General features: G+C 45.5%; 1 protein-coding gene across 2 annotated transcripts in view; it reads right to left on the reverse strand.

Annotated features, from left to right (window-relative positions):
* Positions 1–11,257: 11,257 nt before the first annotated feature.
* plxnc1 (plexin C1) overlaps positions 11,258–14,699 on the reverse strand; it is a 115,569-nt gene continuing 112,127 nt past the window's right edge. For both annotated transcript variants that reach the window (XM_048610423.1, XM_020515381.2), the window contains exon 34: positions 11,258–13,506. In XM_048610423.1, coding sequence (XP_048466380.1) covers positions 13,408–13,506 — 99 coding nt within the window. In that variant the 3' untranslated portion in view covers positions 11,258–13,407. The remainder of the gene's footprint in view (positions 13,507–14,699) is intronic.

The following is a 14,699-nucleotide window of genomic DNA, read 5'->3' on the forward strand; positions in this document are numbered from 1 at the left end:
AATACATAGTTACAGCTGCAGAAGGAGTGCACAAAGCAAAATCAACATTAGATTTGAAATTCGAGAGGTCCATTCAGCAGTCTTTATAACAGCGGGGAAGAAGCTATTCTTCAATCTGTTGGTACGTGTATTTAAGCTTCTGCCTGATGGAAGAGGTTGGAAGAGATTATAACCGGGGTGGGAAGGGTCTTTGATGATGTTGGCTGTGAGAATTGTAGATGGAGTCAATGGATGGAAGGTTGCCTTCCGTGATGGTCTGGGCTGTGTTCACAACTTGCTGTAATTTCTTATAGTCCTGGGCAGAGCAGTTGCTGTACCAAGCTTTGATGCATTGGTAAATGTTGGTGAGGGTCCTTATTGGCATGCTGAATTTCCTTAGCCTCCTGAAGCAGAAGAGGGGTTGTTGTGCCTCTTGACCATTGCATAAATGTAGGCAGACCAGGACAGATTATTGGTGATTGTCACTTCTAGGAACTTTGCACTCTTGACCATCTTCACCACAGCTCCATTGATGTAGACAGGGGCATGTCCTCTTCCTTGCTTCCTGAAGTCGATGATCAGCTTTTTAGTTTTGCTGACATTGAGGGAGAGATTGTTATCTTTGCACCATGTCACCAAGCACAACCATCTCTTTCCTGTGTTCTGTCTTGTCATTGATTGAGATCCGGCATACAACAGTAGTGTCATCAGCAAACTTGTAGATGGAGTTAGGACGAAATCTCGTCACACAGTCATGAGTGTACAGGGAGTACAGTAAGGGGCTGAGTCCACAGCTTTGCGGGGTGCCAGTGTTGAGGATTGTCTTGAGGGATGTGTTATTGTCTATTCTCACTGATTGCGGTCTGTGGGTCAGGAAGTCGAGGATCCAGTTGCAGAGGGTGGAGTAGAGACCTAGGTCTCAAAGTTTGGAGATTAATTTGCTTGGGATTATAGTGTTGAAGATGGAGCTGTAGTCAATAAGGAGAAACTGGATGTAGGTATCCTTAATATCCAGATGTTGCAGGGAAATGGGTGTAGCATTAGGGAATTGGTATTTGCCAACATGGAGAGCAGATGAAGAACACTGAAAGTATCTCCAGACTGTGCAGGTCTTGAATGGCTTGATCAAAGATTACAGCACTTTGTCAGGAGATTGTGGTCATGTATCTCTTACTGTTCTCTACACCTATGGTAGGACCCCTCATGGGATTCAAGAGCTGTGTCTTCAGAGACAAGGAGACAAGCTTGTCTCTAAGGAGACACCTGTTCAAGCCTGGGGAAGACCTGTGGCGGATTTGATTGTAACAGAATGAAGGAGTCATGCCACTTTACGGATTCCCGTACATGTTTGAGCTGAACACTGGCAGTAGAGTCCCTCTGACTGGTAAATCCTCTCGGCTGATCTGCCGTGTGGTGTGTGCTCCCTGAGTGTGGGAAGCCAGCTGCTCCAGCCCTCTGTGGCAGGTTGGTTTCAGACAAACATTCGAAGTGGAGGTCTGCTGGGCCACTTGATAAACTCATGCCTGGTCTGATTACTCCACATTGTCATTTAATCCCCGATAGCCCTTCAACACTGTCACTGTGGTAGAACATGGTGTTTGTGACCTGGGAGATACAGTTTTGGACAGCAGATTGTCTAATCCTACAGGTTGCTGGCAGGAGTCATAAAGTTGTACAGCACGGAAACAGACCCTTCGGTCCAACTCATCCATGCTGACCAGCTATCCTAAATAAATCTTGTCCCATTGGCCAGCATTTGGCCCATATCCCTCTAAATCCTTCCTATTCATATACCCATCCAGATGCCTTTTAAATGTTGTAATTATACCAGCCTCCACCACTTCCTCTGGCAGCTCATTCCATACACGCACCACCCTCTATGTGAAAAAGTTGCCTCTTAGGTCCCTTTTAAATCTTTACCGTCTCACCTTAAAACTATGCCCTCTAGTCCTGGACTCCCTTACTCTGGGGAAAAGACTTTGGCTACTTACCCTATCCATGCCCCTCATAAGTGTATAAATTTCTATGAGGTCACCCCTCAGCCTCCTATGCTCCAGGGAAAATAGCTCCAGCCTTTTCAGCCTTTCCCGATAGCTCAAACCCTCGCCACCCTGGCAACATCCTTGTAAATGTTTTCTGAACCTTTTCATATCTCACATCTTTTCTATAGCAGGGAGACCAGAATTGAATGCAATATTACAAAAGTGGCCTAACCAATGTCCTGTACAGCTGCAACATGGTCACCAGCAATGCGTGTCCACTTTACCCTTACAGAAGGTCTTGTTTCAGGAGGCTGTGAATAAGTAATGACCTGTTTTGAAAGCCTCAGACACTCTGGTCTGAACCCCATCACATTGAGGGTGCTGGTTCTCTCTACTTCCTGTCTTGCCCATTGAGCTTGAATGAGACAAACGGATCGTATGTTGCCTCCCGGGTGCCAGGGTCTGTGATGTCTCGGATCGTGTCTTCAAGATCCTTAAGGGGGAGGGTGAGCAACGAGCAGTCATGGTACACATCGGTACCAATGACATAGGTAGGAAAAGGACTGAGAATGTGAAAAACGAATACAGGGAGTTAGGTTGGGAGCTGAAGTCCAGGACAAACAGGGTAGTTATCTCTGGATTACTACCAGTGCCACGTGATAACGAGGTAAGAAATAGGGAGCGAGTGCAGCTAAACACATGGCTACAGGGCTGGTGTAGGAGGGAGGGCTTCCATTATGTGGGTAATTGGAGCACATTCTGGGGAAGGTGGGACCTGTACAGGAAGGACCTGAACCGGAAGGGCACAAATATCCTGGGAGGGAGGTTTGCTCGAGCTATACGGAATGGTTTAAACTAGATTGGCAGGGGGTGGGGAACCGGATTTATAATTCAGAGGATGAGATATTCAGCCTTCCAACAGACACAACAGGGAGTGAGATAACAAGGTGTAGAGCTGGATGAACACAGCAGGCCAAGCAGCATCAGAGGAGCAGGAAAGCTGACGTTTCGGGTCTGGATCCTTCTTCAGAAATGGGGGAGGGGAAGGGGATTCTGAAATAAATAGAGAGGGGGGGAGGCGGATGGAAGATGGATAAAGGAGCAGATAGGTGGAGAGGAGACAGACAGGTCAAAGAGGCGGGGATGGAGCCAGTAAAGGTGAGTGTAGGTGGGGAGTTAGGGAGGGGATAGGTCAGTCCAGGGAGGACAGACAGGTCAAGGAGGCGGGGATGACGCTGGTAGGTAGAAGGTGGGGATGGGGCTTGAGGTGGGAGGAGTGGATAGGTGGGAGGAAGGACGGACAGTTTAGGGAGGCGGGGACAAGCTGGGCTGGTTTTGGGATGCGGTTGGGGGCGGGGAGATTTTGAAGCTTGTGAAGTCCACATTGATACCATTGGGCTGCAGGGTTCCCAAGCGAAATATGAGGTGCTGTTCCTGCAACCTTCAGGTAGCATCGTTGTGGCACTGCAGGAGGCTCAGGATGGACATGTCGTCCAAGGAGTGGGAGGGGGAGTTGAAATGGTTCGCGACTGGGAGGTGCAGTCATTTGTCGCGAACTGAGCATAGGTGTTCCACAAAGCAGTCTCAAGTCTCCGCTTGGTTTCCCTGATGTAGAGGAGGCCACAACGGGAACAACGGATGCAGTATACCACATTAGCAGATGTGCCAGTGAACATCTGTTTGATGTGGAAGGTCTTCTTGGGGCCTAGGATGGGGGTGAGGGGGGAGGTGTAGGGGCAGGTGTAGCACTTCCTGCAGTTGCAGGGAAAAGTGCTGGGGGTGGTGGGGCTGGTGGGGAGTGTGGAGTGGATAAGGGAGTGAGGTTGTTAATAAAGAAATACGGTCGATGGAGCGTAATTGTGGACACGGATGGTTTGAAGTGCGTATACTTCAATGCTAGAAGTATCAGAAATATGGCGGATGAACTTGGAGCATGGGTCAGTACTTGGAACTACGATGTTGTGGCCATTACAGGAACTTGGGTAACTCAGGGACAGGAATGGTTGTTGGAAGTTCTGGGATTTAGATGCTTTAAAAGAAATAGGGAGGGCGGTAAAAGAGGCGGGGGTGTGGCATTGTTAGTCAGGGCTAGTATAGCAGCTACAGAAAGACAGTTCGAGAATGATATGTCTACAGAGTCAGTTTGGGTTGAGGTCCAGAACAAGAAAGGAGCAGTCACTTTGTTGGGGGCTTTTTTTACAGACCCCCTAATCATTGCAGAGAAGTGGAGAGGCAGATGCTGGAAAGGTGCAGAAGTCACAGGGTTGTAGTCATGGGTCACTTCAACTTTCCAAATATTGATTGGAAACTTTTTAGTTGTAATAGTTTAGATGGAGCGGATTTTGTCCAGTGCGACCAACACAAGGAGGCCACTTTGGATTTGGTGTTTGGCAATGAACCGGGCCAAGTGTTAGACCTGTTGGTAGGAGAGCATTTTGGTGGTAGCGATCATAACTCTGTTACTTTTACAATAGTCACGGAAAAGGATAGGTACATATAGCAGGGTAAGGTTTATAATTGGAGGGGAAATTACAATTGTTAGGCAAGAACTGGGTAACATAAATTGGGAACAGATGCTGTCAGGGAAGAGCACTATAGAAATGTGGAGATTGTTTAAGGAATGCATACTGCATGTGCTCAAATGTTTGTCCCTAGCAGGCAGGGAAGATGCGGTTGAGTGAGGGAGCCTTGGTTCTCAAGAGAGGTCGAACAACTAGTTGGGAGGAAGAAGGATGCTTATATAAGGTTTAGAAACAAGGATCGGATAAGGCTCTAGAGGGATACAAGTTAGCCAGGAAGGAGCTGAAGAACGTGCTCAGGAGAGCTATAAGGGGGCATGAGAAAACCTTGGCAGATAGGATCAAGGAAAACCCCAAGGCTTTTTACATGTGAGGAATAAGAGAATGACCAGAGAAAGGGTAGGGCTGATCAAGGATTGTAAAGGGAATTTGTGTATGGAGCCTAAAGAAATAGGAGAGGTCCTTAATTAATACTGTTATTCGGTATTCACAGCTGAGAGGGACCTAGTTGTAGGGGAGGACAATGTGAAACAGGCTGGTAGGCTAGAGGAGGTTGATGTTGGTAAGGAAGATATAGTAGGATTTTTGAGGAACTTGAAGATAGTTAAGTTCCCCCGGGCCTGATGGGATTTATCCAAGGATCCTATGGAAAGCGAGGGAAGAGATAGCAGGGCCTTTGGCGATGATCTTTTCGTCCTCACGGTCCACGGGTATAGTGCCGGAAGATTGGAGAGTAGCAAACGTCATTCCCTTGTTCAAAAAAGGGAATAGGGATAACCCTGGAAATTACAGGCCAATTACTTCAATGGTGGGCCAATTATTGGAAAGGGCTCTGAGAAATAGGATTTATGATCACTTGGATAGGCACAGTTTGATTCGTGATAGTCAGCATAGACTTGTGAGGGGTAGATCATGCCTCACAAACCTTATTGAATTCGTTGAAGAGGTGACCAAACATGTGGATGAAGGTAGAGCAGTGGATGTGGTATACATGGATTTAAGTAAGGTGTTGGTAAGGTTCCCCATGGTAGGCTCATGCAGAAAGTAAGGAGGCATGGGATAGGGGAAATGTGGCAGATTGGATTCAGAATTGGCTGACCCTCAGAAGACAAAGGAAAATATTCAACATGATGCTCAGTTACGAGTGATGTACCAGAAGGATCTGTTCTGGGTCCTCTTCTATTTGTGATTTTTGTAAATGATTTGGATGTAGGAGTGGAAGGGTGGATTAGTAAGTTCGCGGACGATACGATGGTGGGTCGAATGTGGATAGCGTGGAAGGTTACGAAGGGACATTGATAGGATGCAGAGCTGGGCTGAGAAGTGGCAGATGGAGTTTAACCCTGAAAAGTGTGAGGAAGGACATTTTGGAAGGACAAATTTGAAAGCAGAGTACAGGGTTAACGGAAAGATTCTTGGCAGTGTGGAGGAGCAGAGGGATCTCAGGTTCATGTCCAGTTCCCTGAAAGCTACCACCCAGGTGGATAGAGCTGTTAAGAAGGCCTATGGTGTGTTAGCTTTCATTAATAGAGGAATTGAGTTCAAGAGCCGTGAAGTTATGCTCCAGCTATACAAAACCCTGGTTTGGCCACATCTGGAGTATTGTGTTCAGTTCTGGTCGCTTCATTACAGGAAAGATATGGAAGCGTTGGAAAAGGTGCAGAGGAGATTTACCAGGATGTTTGCCTGGAATGGAGGGAAGGTCTTACAAGGAAAGGTTGAGAGAGCTAGGGCTTTTCTCTTTGGAACAACAAAGAATGAGAGGGGACTTGATAGATTTGTACAAAATGATCAGAGGTATAGATAAAGTGGACAGCCAGAGACTTTTTCCTAGGGTAGAGGTAGCTATTACAAGGGGGCATAGTTTTAAAGTGAATGGAAGTAGATATAGGGGAGACGTCAGAGGTAGGTTCTTTCCTCAGAGAGTGGTAGGGGCGTGGAATGCATTGCCGGAGAGGGTAGTGGAGTCGGCCTCATTAGGGGCATTTAAGCGGCTATTAGATTGGCATATGGATGTTAGTATAAGGTAGGGGTGGAGGTTAGACAGACCTTAGGTTTAGGGTAAAAGTTCGGCACAACATCGTGCTGTACAGTTCTATGTTCTATGTTCGATGAGCTCAGGTTCTCTGTCCATCCCCTCTGTCTTGAGGAGCGGTTAATGATTGCAGAGAGACCATTGTTGTGAATGTTGTTGCTACAGCTGGTTCTGGTTAGGTGCTTATGGCGTTTCTCATCAGAGCTCCTGTTGCAACTGCATTAGCTGCAGTGAAGGCTGACAGCAGGAAAGATTGAGGTCAGGGTGAGTAAAGTCTGCGGCAGACGGAATTACTTCCAAAATGTTGGGAATCACCTGTGAAGCCTTGGGGTCAGACTAGAACATAGAACATAAAACATAGAACATTACAGCGCAGTACAGGCCCTTCGCCCCTCGATGTTGCGCCGACCTGTGAAACCAATCTGAAGCCCATCTAACCTAAACTATTCCATTATCATCCATATGTTTATCCAATGACCATTTAAATGCCCTTAAAGTGGACGAGTCTACTATTTTTGCAGGCAGGGCATTCCACGCCCTTACTACTCTCTGAGTAAAGAACCTACCTCTGACACCTGTCCTATATCTATCACCCCTCAATTTAAAGCTATGTCCCCTCGTGCTAGCCATCACCATCCGAGGAAAAAGGCTCCCACTGTCCACCCTATCTAATCCTCTGATCATCTTGTATGTCTCTATCAAGTCACCTCTTAACCTTCTTCTCTGTAACGAAAACAGCCTCAAGACCCTCAGCCTTTCCTCATAAGACCTTTCCTCCATACCAGGTAACATCCTGGTAAATCTCCTCTGCACCCTTTCCAATGCTTCCACATCCTTCCTATAATGCGGTGACCAGAACTGTACGCAATACTCCAAGTGCGGCCGCACCAGAGTTTTGTACAGCTGCAACATGACCTCATGGCTCCGAAACTCAATCCCTCTACCAATAAAACCTAACATACTGTACGCCTTCTTAACAACGCTATCAACCTGGGTGGCAACTTTCAGTGATCTATGCACATGGACACCAAGATCTTTCTGCTCATCCACACTACCAAGAATCTTACCATTAGCCCAGTACTCTGTATTCCTGTTACTCCTTCCAAAGTGAATCACCTCACACTTTTCCGCATTAAACTCCATTTGCCACCTCTCAGCCCAGCTCTGCAGCTTATCTATGTCCCTCTGTAACGTGCAACATCTTTCCGCGCTATCCACAACTCCACCGACTTTGGTGTCATCCGCAAATTTACTAACCCATCCTTCTACGCCCTCATCCAGGTCATTTATAGAAACGACAAACAGCAGTGGCCCCAAAACAGATCCTTGAGGTACACCACTAGTAACTGAACTCCAGGATGAACATTTCCCATCAACCACCACCCTCTGTCGTCTTACAGTTAGCCAATTTCTGATCCAAACCGCTAAATCACCCTCAATGCCATGCCTCCGTATTTTCTGCAATAGCCTACCATGGGGAACCTTATCAAACGCTTTACTGAAATCCAAATACACCACAGCAACCGCTTTACCCTCATCCACCTGTTTGGTCACCTTCTCGAAGAACTCAATAAGGTTTGTGAGGCACGACCTACCCTTCACAAAACCATGTTGACTATCCCTAATCAAATTATTCCTTTCTAGATGATTATAAATCCTATCTCTTATAATCCTTTCCAACACTTTACCCACAACCGAAGTAAGGCTCACTGGTCTATAATTACCAGGGTTGTGTCTACTCCCCTTCTTGAACAAGGGGACAACATTTTCTAGTCTCCAGTCTTGTGGCACTATTCCTGAAGACAATGACGACATAAAGATCTAAGCCAAAGGCTCTGCAATCTCCTCTCTAGCTTCCCAGAGAATCCTAGGATAAATCCCATCCGGCCCAGGGGACGTATCTATTTTCACACCTTCCAGAATTGCTAACACTTCCTCCTTATGAACCTCAATCCCGTCTAATCTAATAGACTGTATCTCAGTATTCTACTCGACTACATTGTCTTTTTCCTGTGTGAATACTGACGAAAAATATTCATTTAGCACCTCTCCTATCTCTTCGGACTCCACGCACAACTTCCCACTACTGTCCTTGACCGGCCCCAATCTTACTCTAGTCATTCTTTTATTCCTGACATACCTATAGAAAGTTTTGGGTTTTCCTTGATCCTACCTGCTAAAGACTTCTCATGTCCCCTCCTGGCTCTTCTTAGCTCTCTCTTTAGGTCCTTCCTGGCTAACTTGGAACTCTCAAGCGCCCTCACTGAGCCTTCACGCCTCATCTCTACATAAGCCTCCTTCTTCCTCTTGACAAGAGATTCAACTTCTTTAGTAAACCACGGTTCCCTCGTCGACCACTTCCTCCCTGCCTGACAGGTACATACTTCTCAAGGACACGCAGTAGCTGTTCCTTGAACAAGCTCCACATTTCAATTGTGCCCAGCCCCTGCAGTTTCCTTCTCCATCCTATGCATCCTAAATCTTGCCTCATCGCCTCATAATTGCCTTTCCCCCAGCTATAACTCTTGCCCTGTGGTATATACTGATCCCTTTCCATCGCTAAAGTAAACGTAACCGAATTGTGGTCACTATCACCAAAGTGCTCACCTACCTCCAAATCTAACACCTGGCCTGGTTCATTACCCAGTACCAAATCCAATGTGGCCTCGCCTCTTGTTGGCCTATCTACATACTGTGTCAGAAAACCCTCCTGCACACATTGGACAAAAACTGACCCATCTGAAGTACTCGAACTATAGCGTTTCCAGTCAATATTTGGAAAGTTAAAGTCCCCCATAACAACTACCCTGTTACTTTCGCTCCTATCCAGAATCATCTTTGCAATCTTTTCCTCTCCATCTCTGGAACTTTTCGGAGGCCTATAGAAAACTCCCAACAGGGTGACCTCTCCTTTCCTGGTTCTAACCTCAGCCCATACTACCTCAGTAGATGAGTTGTCATCAAATGTCCTTTCTGCCACCGTAATACTGTCCTTCACTAACAATGCCACACCTCCCCCTCTTTTACCACCTTCCCCGATCTTACTGAAACATCTAAACCCCGGAACCTGCAACAACCATTCCTGTCCCTGCTCTATCCATGTCTCCGAAATGGCCACAACATCGAAGTCCCAGGTACCAACCCATGCTGCAAGTTCACCCACCTTATTCCGGATGCTCCTGGCATTGAAGTAGACACACTTCAAACCACCTTCCTGCCTGCTGGTACACTCCTGCGACCTTGAAACCTTATTTATGACCTCACTACTCTCAACCTCCTGTACACTGGAGCTACAATTCAGGTTCCCACCCCCCTGTTGAATTAGTTTAAACCCTCCCAAAGAGCATTAGCAAATTTCCCCCCCAGGATATTGGTACCCCTCTGGTTCAGGTGTAGACCATCCCGTTTGTAGAGGTCCCACCTACCCCAGAATGAGCCCCAATTATCCAGGTATGTGAATCCCTCCCTCCTGCACCATCCCTGTAGCCACGTGTTCAACTGCTCTCTCTCCCTATTCCTCGCCTCGCTAGCACGTGGCACGGGTAACAAACCAGAGATAACAACTCTGTTTGTTCTAGCTCTAAGCTTCCACCCTAGCTTCTTGAATTTCTGCCTTACGTCCCCATCCCTTTTCCTACCTATGTCGTTGGTGCCTATGTGGACCACGACTTGGGGCTGCTCCCCCTCCCCCTTAAGGATCCCGAAAACACGATCCGAGACATCACGGACCCTGGCACCTTCCCTTCTGAGCAACAGGGACAGACTTTGTGCCAGAGACCTGTACCCCATGGCTTACCCCTGGTAAGTCGTCCCCCGCAACAGTATCCAAAACGGTATACTTGTTTTTGAGGGGAATGGCCACAGGGGATCCCTGCACTGTCTGCCTGTTCCCTTTCCGTCCCCTGACTGTAACCCATCTACTTTTTTCCTGTACCTGAGGTGTGACTACCTCCCCGTAACTCCTGTCAATTACCCCCTCAGCCTCCCGAATGATCCGAAGTTCATCCAGCTCCAGCTCCAGTTCCCTAACACGGTTTCCGAGGAGCTGGAGTTGGGTGCACTTCCCGCAGATGAAGTCAGTGGGGACACTAGTGGTGACCCTTACCTCCCACATTCTACAGGAGGAGCATACAACAGAGTAAACACTGTGAACACAAATCTTTCACATAGGCAAGGAGACAGGTATGCAGCTTCACTATAAAAGACATGGTAAACTCTCACCTTGCTGACCTTGGCAAGTTCTGCAGAATCTAGGACGCTATTAAAGAAATTATTTGGTTATAGATACTTTTCTAATCAACTGATAATATCACAGATATTATTACACACCTCTGGAGCAGGTGGAACTTGGCCCAGGCCTCCTGGCTCAGAGGTAGGGACACTACCACAGCATCCCAAGAGCCCTTTTTCAGTTTTGAAAGCATCACCCCTAACAAGGAGTAGAACCTGGGACCATCACATTAAAGGTCCCTCATTAGTCAGACAGACAGACAGAGTTTATTGGCCTGAAACACGGCTATACTGTTTGATTACATACACAATTAAATAACTGGCTCCAAACGGGTGATAGCTGTGAGCTTGGTTTACGAGCCGTTTCCATCCTGCAACAGTTTTTAGGTCTTAACTCTCCCCTTTTCCAAACATCCCCCACCAGCCCCCCTGCCAAAACAGGTGACATTTTTAATGTGGAGGTGCTGGTGTTAGACTGGGATGGATAAAATCAGAAGTTATATGACACCAGATTATGGTCCAGCGGGTTTATTTAAAATCACAAGCTTTCATAGCACTGCTCCTTCGTCAGGAGCCATACCCTGACAGCAGATGTCCCAGTAGGAGATATTTGCATATATTTACATATCAATGAGTATATTTACATATTCCGATCAAAGTGAATGTGCCATCGTGTGATAAATGCACAAGGTGGAGTTCAGAAGGAGACACAATGAGCCAAACCATTTATTTTAGTGAAATCAAATGAACAAGGTTTACAGAGCATGTTTAAGAATATAGTAACTGACAGAGAAAGACCAGTCAGTGAAAATGGCAACAGAAAACTATCGTCCATTCTCATTGGACAAAATCAATAACACAAATAATAAAAGAAAACACTGCTATTAATCCTCAAAAAGAGAACAGATGTCATTGAATTATGAAGTACACTGGCTTGTAGGTACTGTACCCAATGGACTTCAACAACAAGGTATTAATAGTGCACTGATGCTGGAGGGCATTGCATCCATAGAGACATGGACAGGTACATAAACAGGAAAGGTTTAGAGGGATATGGGCCAAACGCTGGCGAACGGGACCAGTTCAGTTCAAGAAACATGGTTGGCATGGACAAGTTGGGCCGAAGGGTCTGGTTCCATGCTGTGGTGGAACAGACACACTGCAATGATGTGTGGCGGAGGTAGTGGCAAAGTTAAATGAAGTTATGTAACATGACAGGTAGACCCGGTCCTTTATTTCACTGGTACAATATGATAAGGAAATTATGGCAATATCTCTCCAGGCTCTTGTGAAATACCCTGTTTTCACGAATTGAAATTTCCCGCTGATTTGCCCGTGATTAGGTACAGGTTTGTGCATTTTTTTATTTATTCACTGGATGTGGGTGCCACTGGCTCAGCCAGTATTTGTTGCTCATCCCTAATTGCCCTGGAGAAAGTGAGCTGCTTTCTGCAGTTCTTGGGGTATTGTCCTGTTTAATGCTTTTGGCTGTCCTGTTTGTGTTACCCTCAGTAGTCTGAAGCTCTGGGCCAGTGCTAACTGGATTTTCAAACTGTTAATTTACTCAGGGCCTTTATATGTTCTAATTTAAGTTTGTGCACTTTATCTGTTTGTCCCAAGTAACTTTTCCGATTATTTTCAAATGACCTCCTTCCTTCCTGTGTGTGAATGGGGAAAGGAGAAATTGGAGAGACGAAGGAGTGGAGAGGGAGTTGTAATTGAACCTTGAGTGACATTGAGAGGCACACAGCAGAAGTTGTCAGGGTAAGGTGTGATCATCCAATGAAGTTAATGCTTAATAAGTAAGTAACTGTACCTCTGCTAGGGTTGATGGTTGCCCTATGTTGCTAATTTTCATTGATTGCAGCGTGTACCATAGGTCAATACAGTCTGGTGCCACTTAATAATCTAACAAATCAGTAATTAGACTTTCATGTCCAGTAACAGTCTGCTATCGCCAACATTATAAAACATTATTTGTGATTCTTGTAGTTAGTAACATTAGAATATTAAAAATACAGAAGGTTACAGTTAAACAGATACATCATCCATATGCAAACATGACCACTTCTATTTGCATTTTAATTAACATATATAACACTTGTGCAAAAACACATATTAACTTAACTATAGATCTTTGATTGTAAATGTAACAAATACAGTTGTTTTCCTGTATGAAAGCAACAGAATATCAGATCTCTTCAAGTTATTGAGGAAAAAATGTACTCTTTTTATGAAGTAAACAATTATTCGTACATTTTACAGAATATGAATTTAGTAAATATGACAGAAAATGTAGAGTTTTCAAGGGACAAAGCAGGAATCCCCACGTAATTACCCTTAAAAAAAGTGCCCAGTGAGTCATGATTAGGAGGTCATTTTTTGTTTTGCTGCGTCTTATTGAACAGTGCACGCCTATAACCTCTCACAGTTACCAGATTGAACTAAGTCACTTTGATCACCAGTGGAAGTCCTGATCTCACGAGTGAGGTGCTCATTGGGTAAATCAAACAATAGCCTTTCTCCTGGAGGCACAGCTTTGTTTCAAAGTGTTTTGGATTTTTCATTACACTCTCAGAGACACCAGTGCCTGAAGAGGGTAAGACCTCCTGAGATCTCTTCGTGGTCGCTTCTTGCGTAGTATTTACCCCAGAGCATTTGTTCACTCCCATCCACACTTAGATTTGCTGTCAAAGTATTCCTTTATTTTGGCAATACCCTCATTCATACCTTGCATATCTTCATTCTCCAGTTTACCCAACTGCAAAACAAATTCGGGAGTAATACATTGTAAATTCCAAATCGCAGGCTGACTATGCATGAAATGGACAGTGACAGACGCACTATTTCTTACCTTCCCACTTGGGCCTACATCTAAGACATGCCCACTGTTATTGAGGTGCGTGCTATCATGTATTTAAATGATGTGATCCTTCCCCCTGCCAGACCCCAGCAATGGAGGTCACTGATATCAAAGGTCTGCAGTCTATTAATCTCAAATTGGCCTCTGCATGACCTGGGCTACTCTGACTTGGGTGAGAGAGCCAGCATCTACGACCAGTGAATCAAAGTATTGCTAGGTTTGTGGCGCCCCATAAATTAACACACAAACATATGAAATAAAAGCCGAATAAGGCCATTTGACCTCCTGACCCTATTCTGCCCTTCAATAAGAAAATGGCTGAACTGACGCATTTTGAATTCCACATTTCCATCTATCCCTGATAACCTCTGATCTCCTGCCTAAGAAGAATCTATCCACCTCCACCTTAACAATACTCAATGGCCCTGATTCCACCACCTTTGAGGCAAAGAGTTGCAAAGTCACACAGCCCCCTGAGAAAAGATCTCCTCACTAACTGTAAAACAATGCCCCCTAATTCTGGGCTCACCCACAAGAGGAAACATCCTTTTCACATCCACGTTGTCGAGCATCTTATAACCTTCAATCAGTTATCCTTCATTTTCCTTAACTCCAGTGGAAACAAGCCCAGCCCTGGACAAAGTTTCCTCTTAAACCCACCCACTCATTCCAGGTGTCAATTTTGTAAACCACCTCCAATGAATTTACATCCTTCCTTAAAAACGAAGGCCAAAGCTGCACACAGTATTCAGGGTGTGGTTCGACCAATGCCCTGCATAACTGAAGCCTAACCTCCTTACTTTAATGTTCAATTCCTCAGGTAATAAATGACAGCATCCAGTTAACATTATTAACAACTTGCTGGATCTGCATACTAACATCTTGTGATTCATGCCCTACAACTCAGAGCCCCCGTGCACCTTGGAATTCTTGTAGTCATCCTCCACTGACATAATTCTTCCTACCAAGTTGAACACATCACATTTTTTTTACATGATATGCCAGATTGTTACTCACTCACTCAACCTATCCATAGCGGCCTGCAACTTTCTATGTACATCTGAATCACTGATATAAATTGTAAAAGGTAG

Source organism: Rhincodon typus, chromosome 22 (genome assembly GCF_021869965.1).
Source record: "Rhincodon typus isolate 14 chromosome 22, sRhiTyp1.1, whole genome shotgun sequence".
NCBI classification, from domain to species: domain Eukaryota; kingdom Metazoa; phylum Chordata; class Chondrichthyes; order Orectolobiformes; family Rhincodontidae; genus Rhincodon; species Rhincodon typus.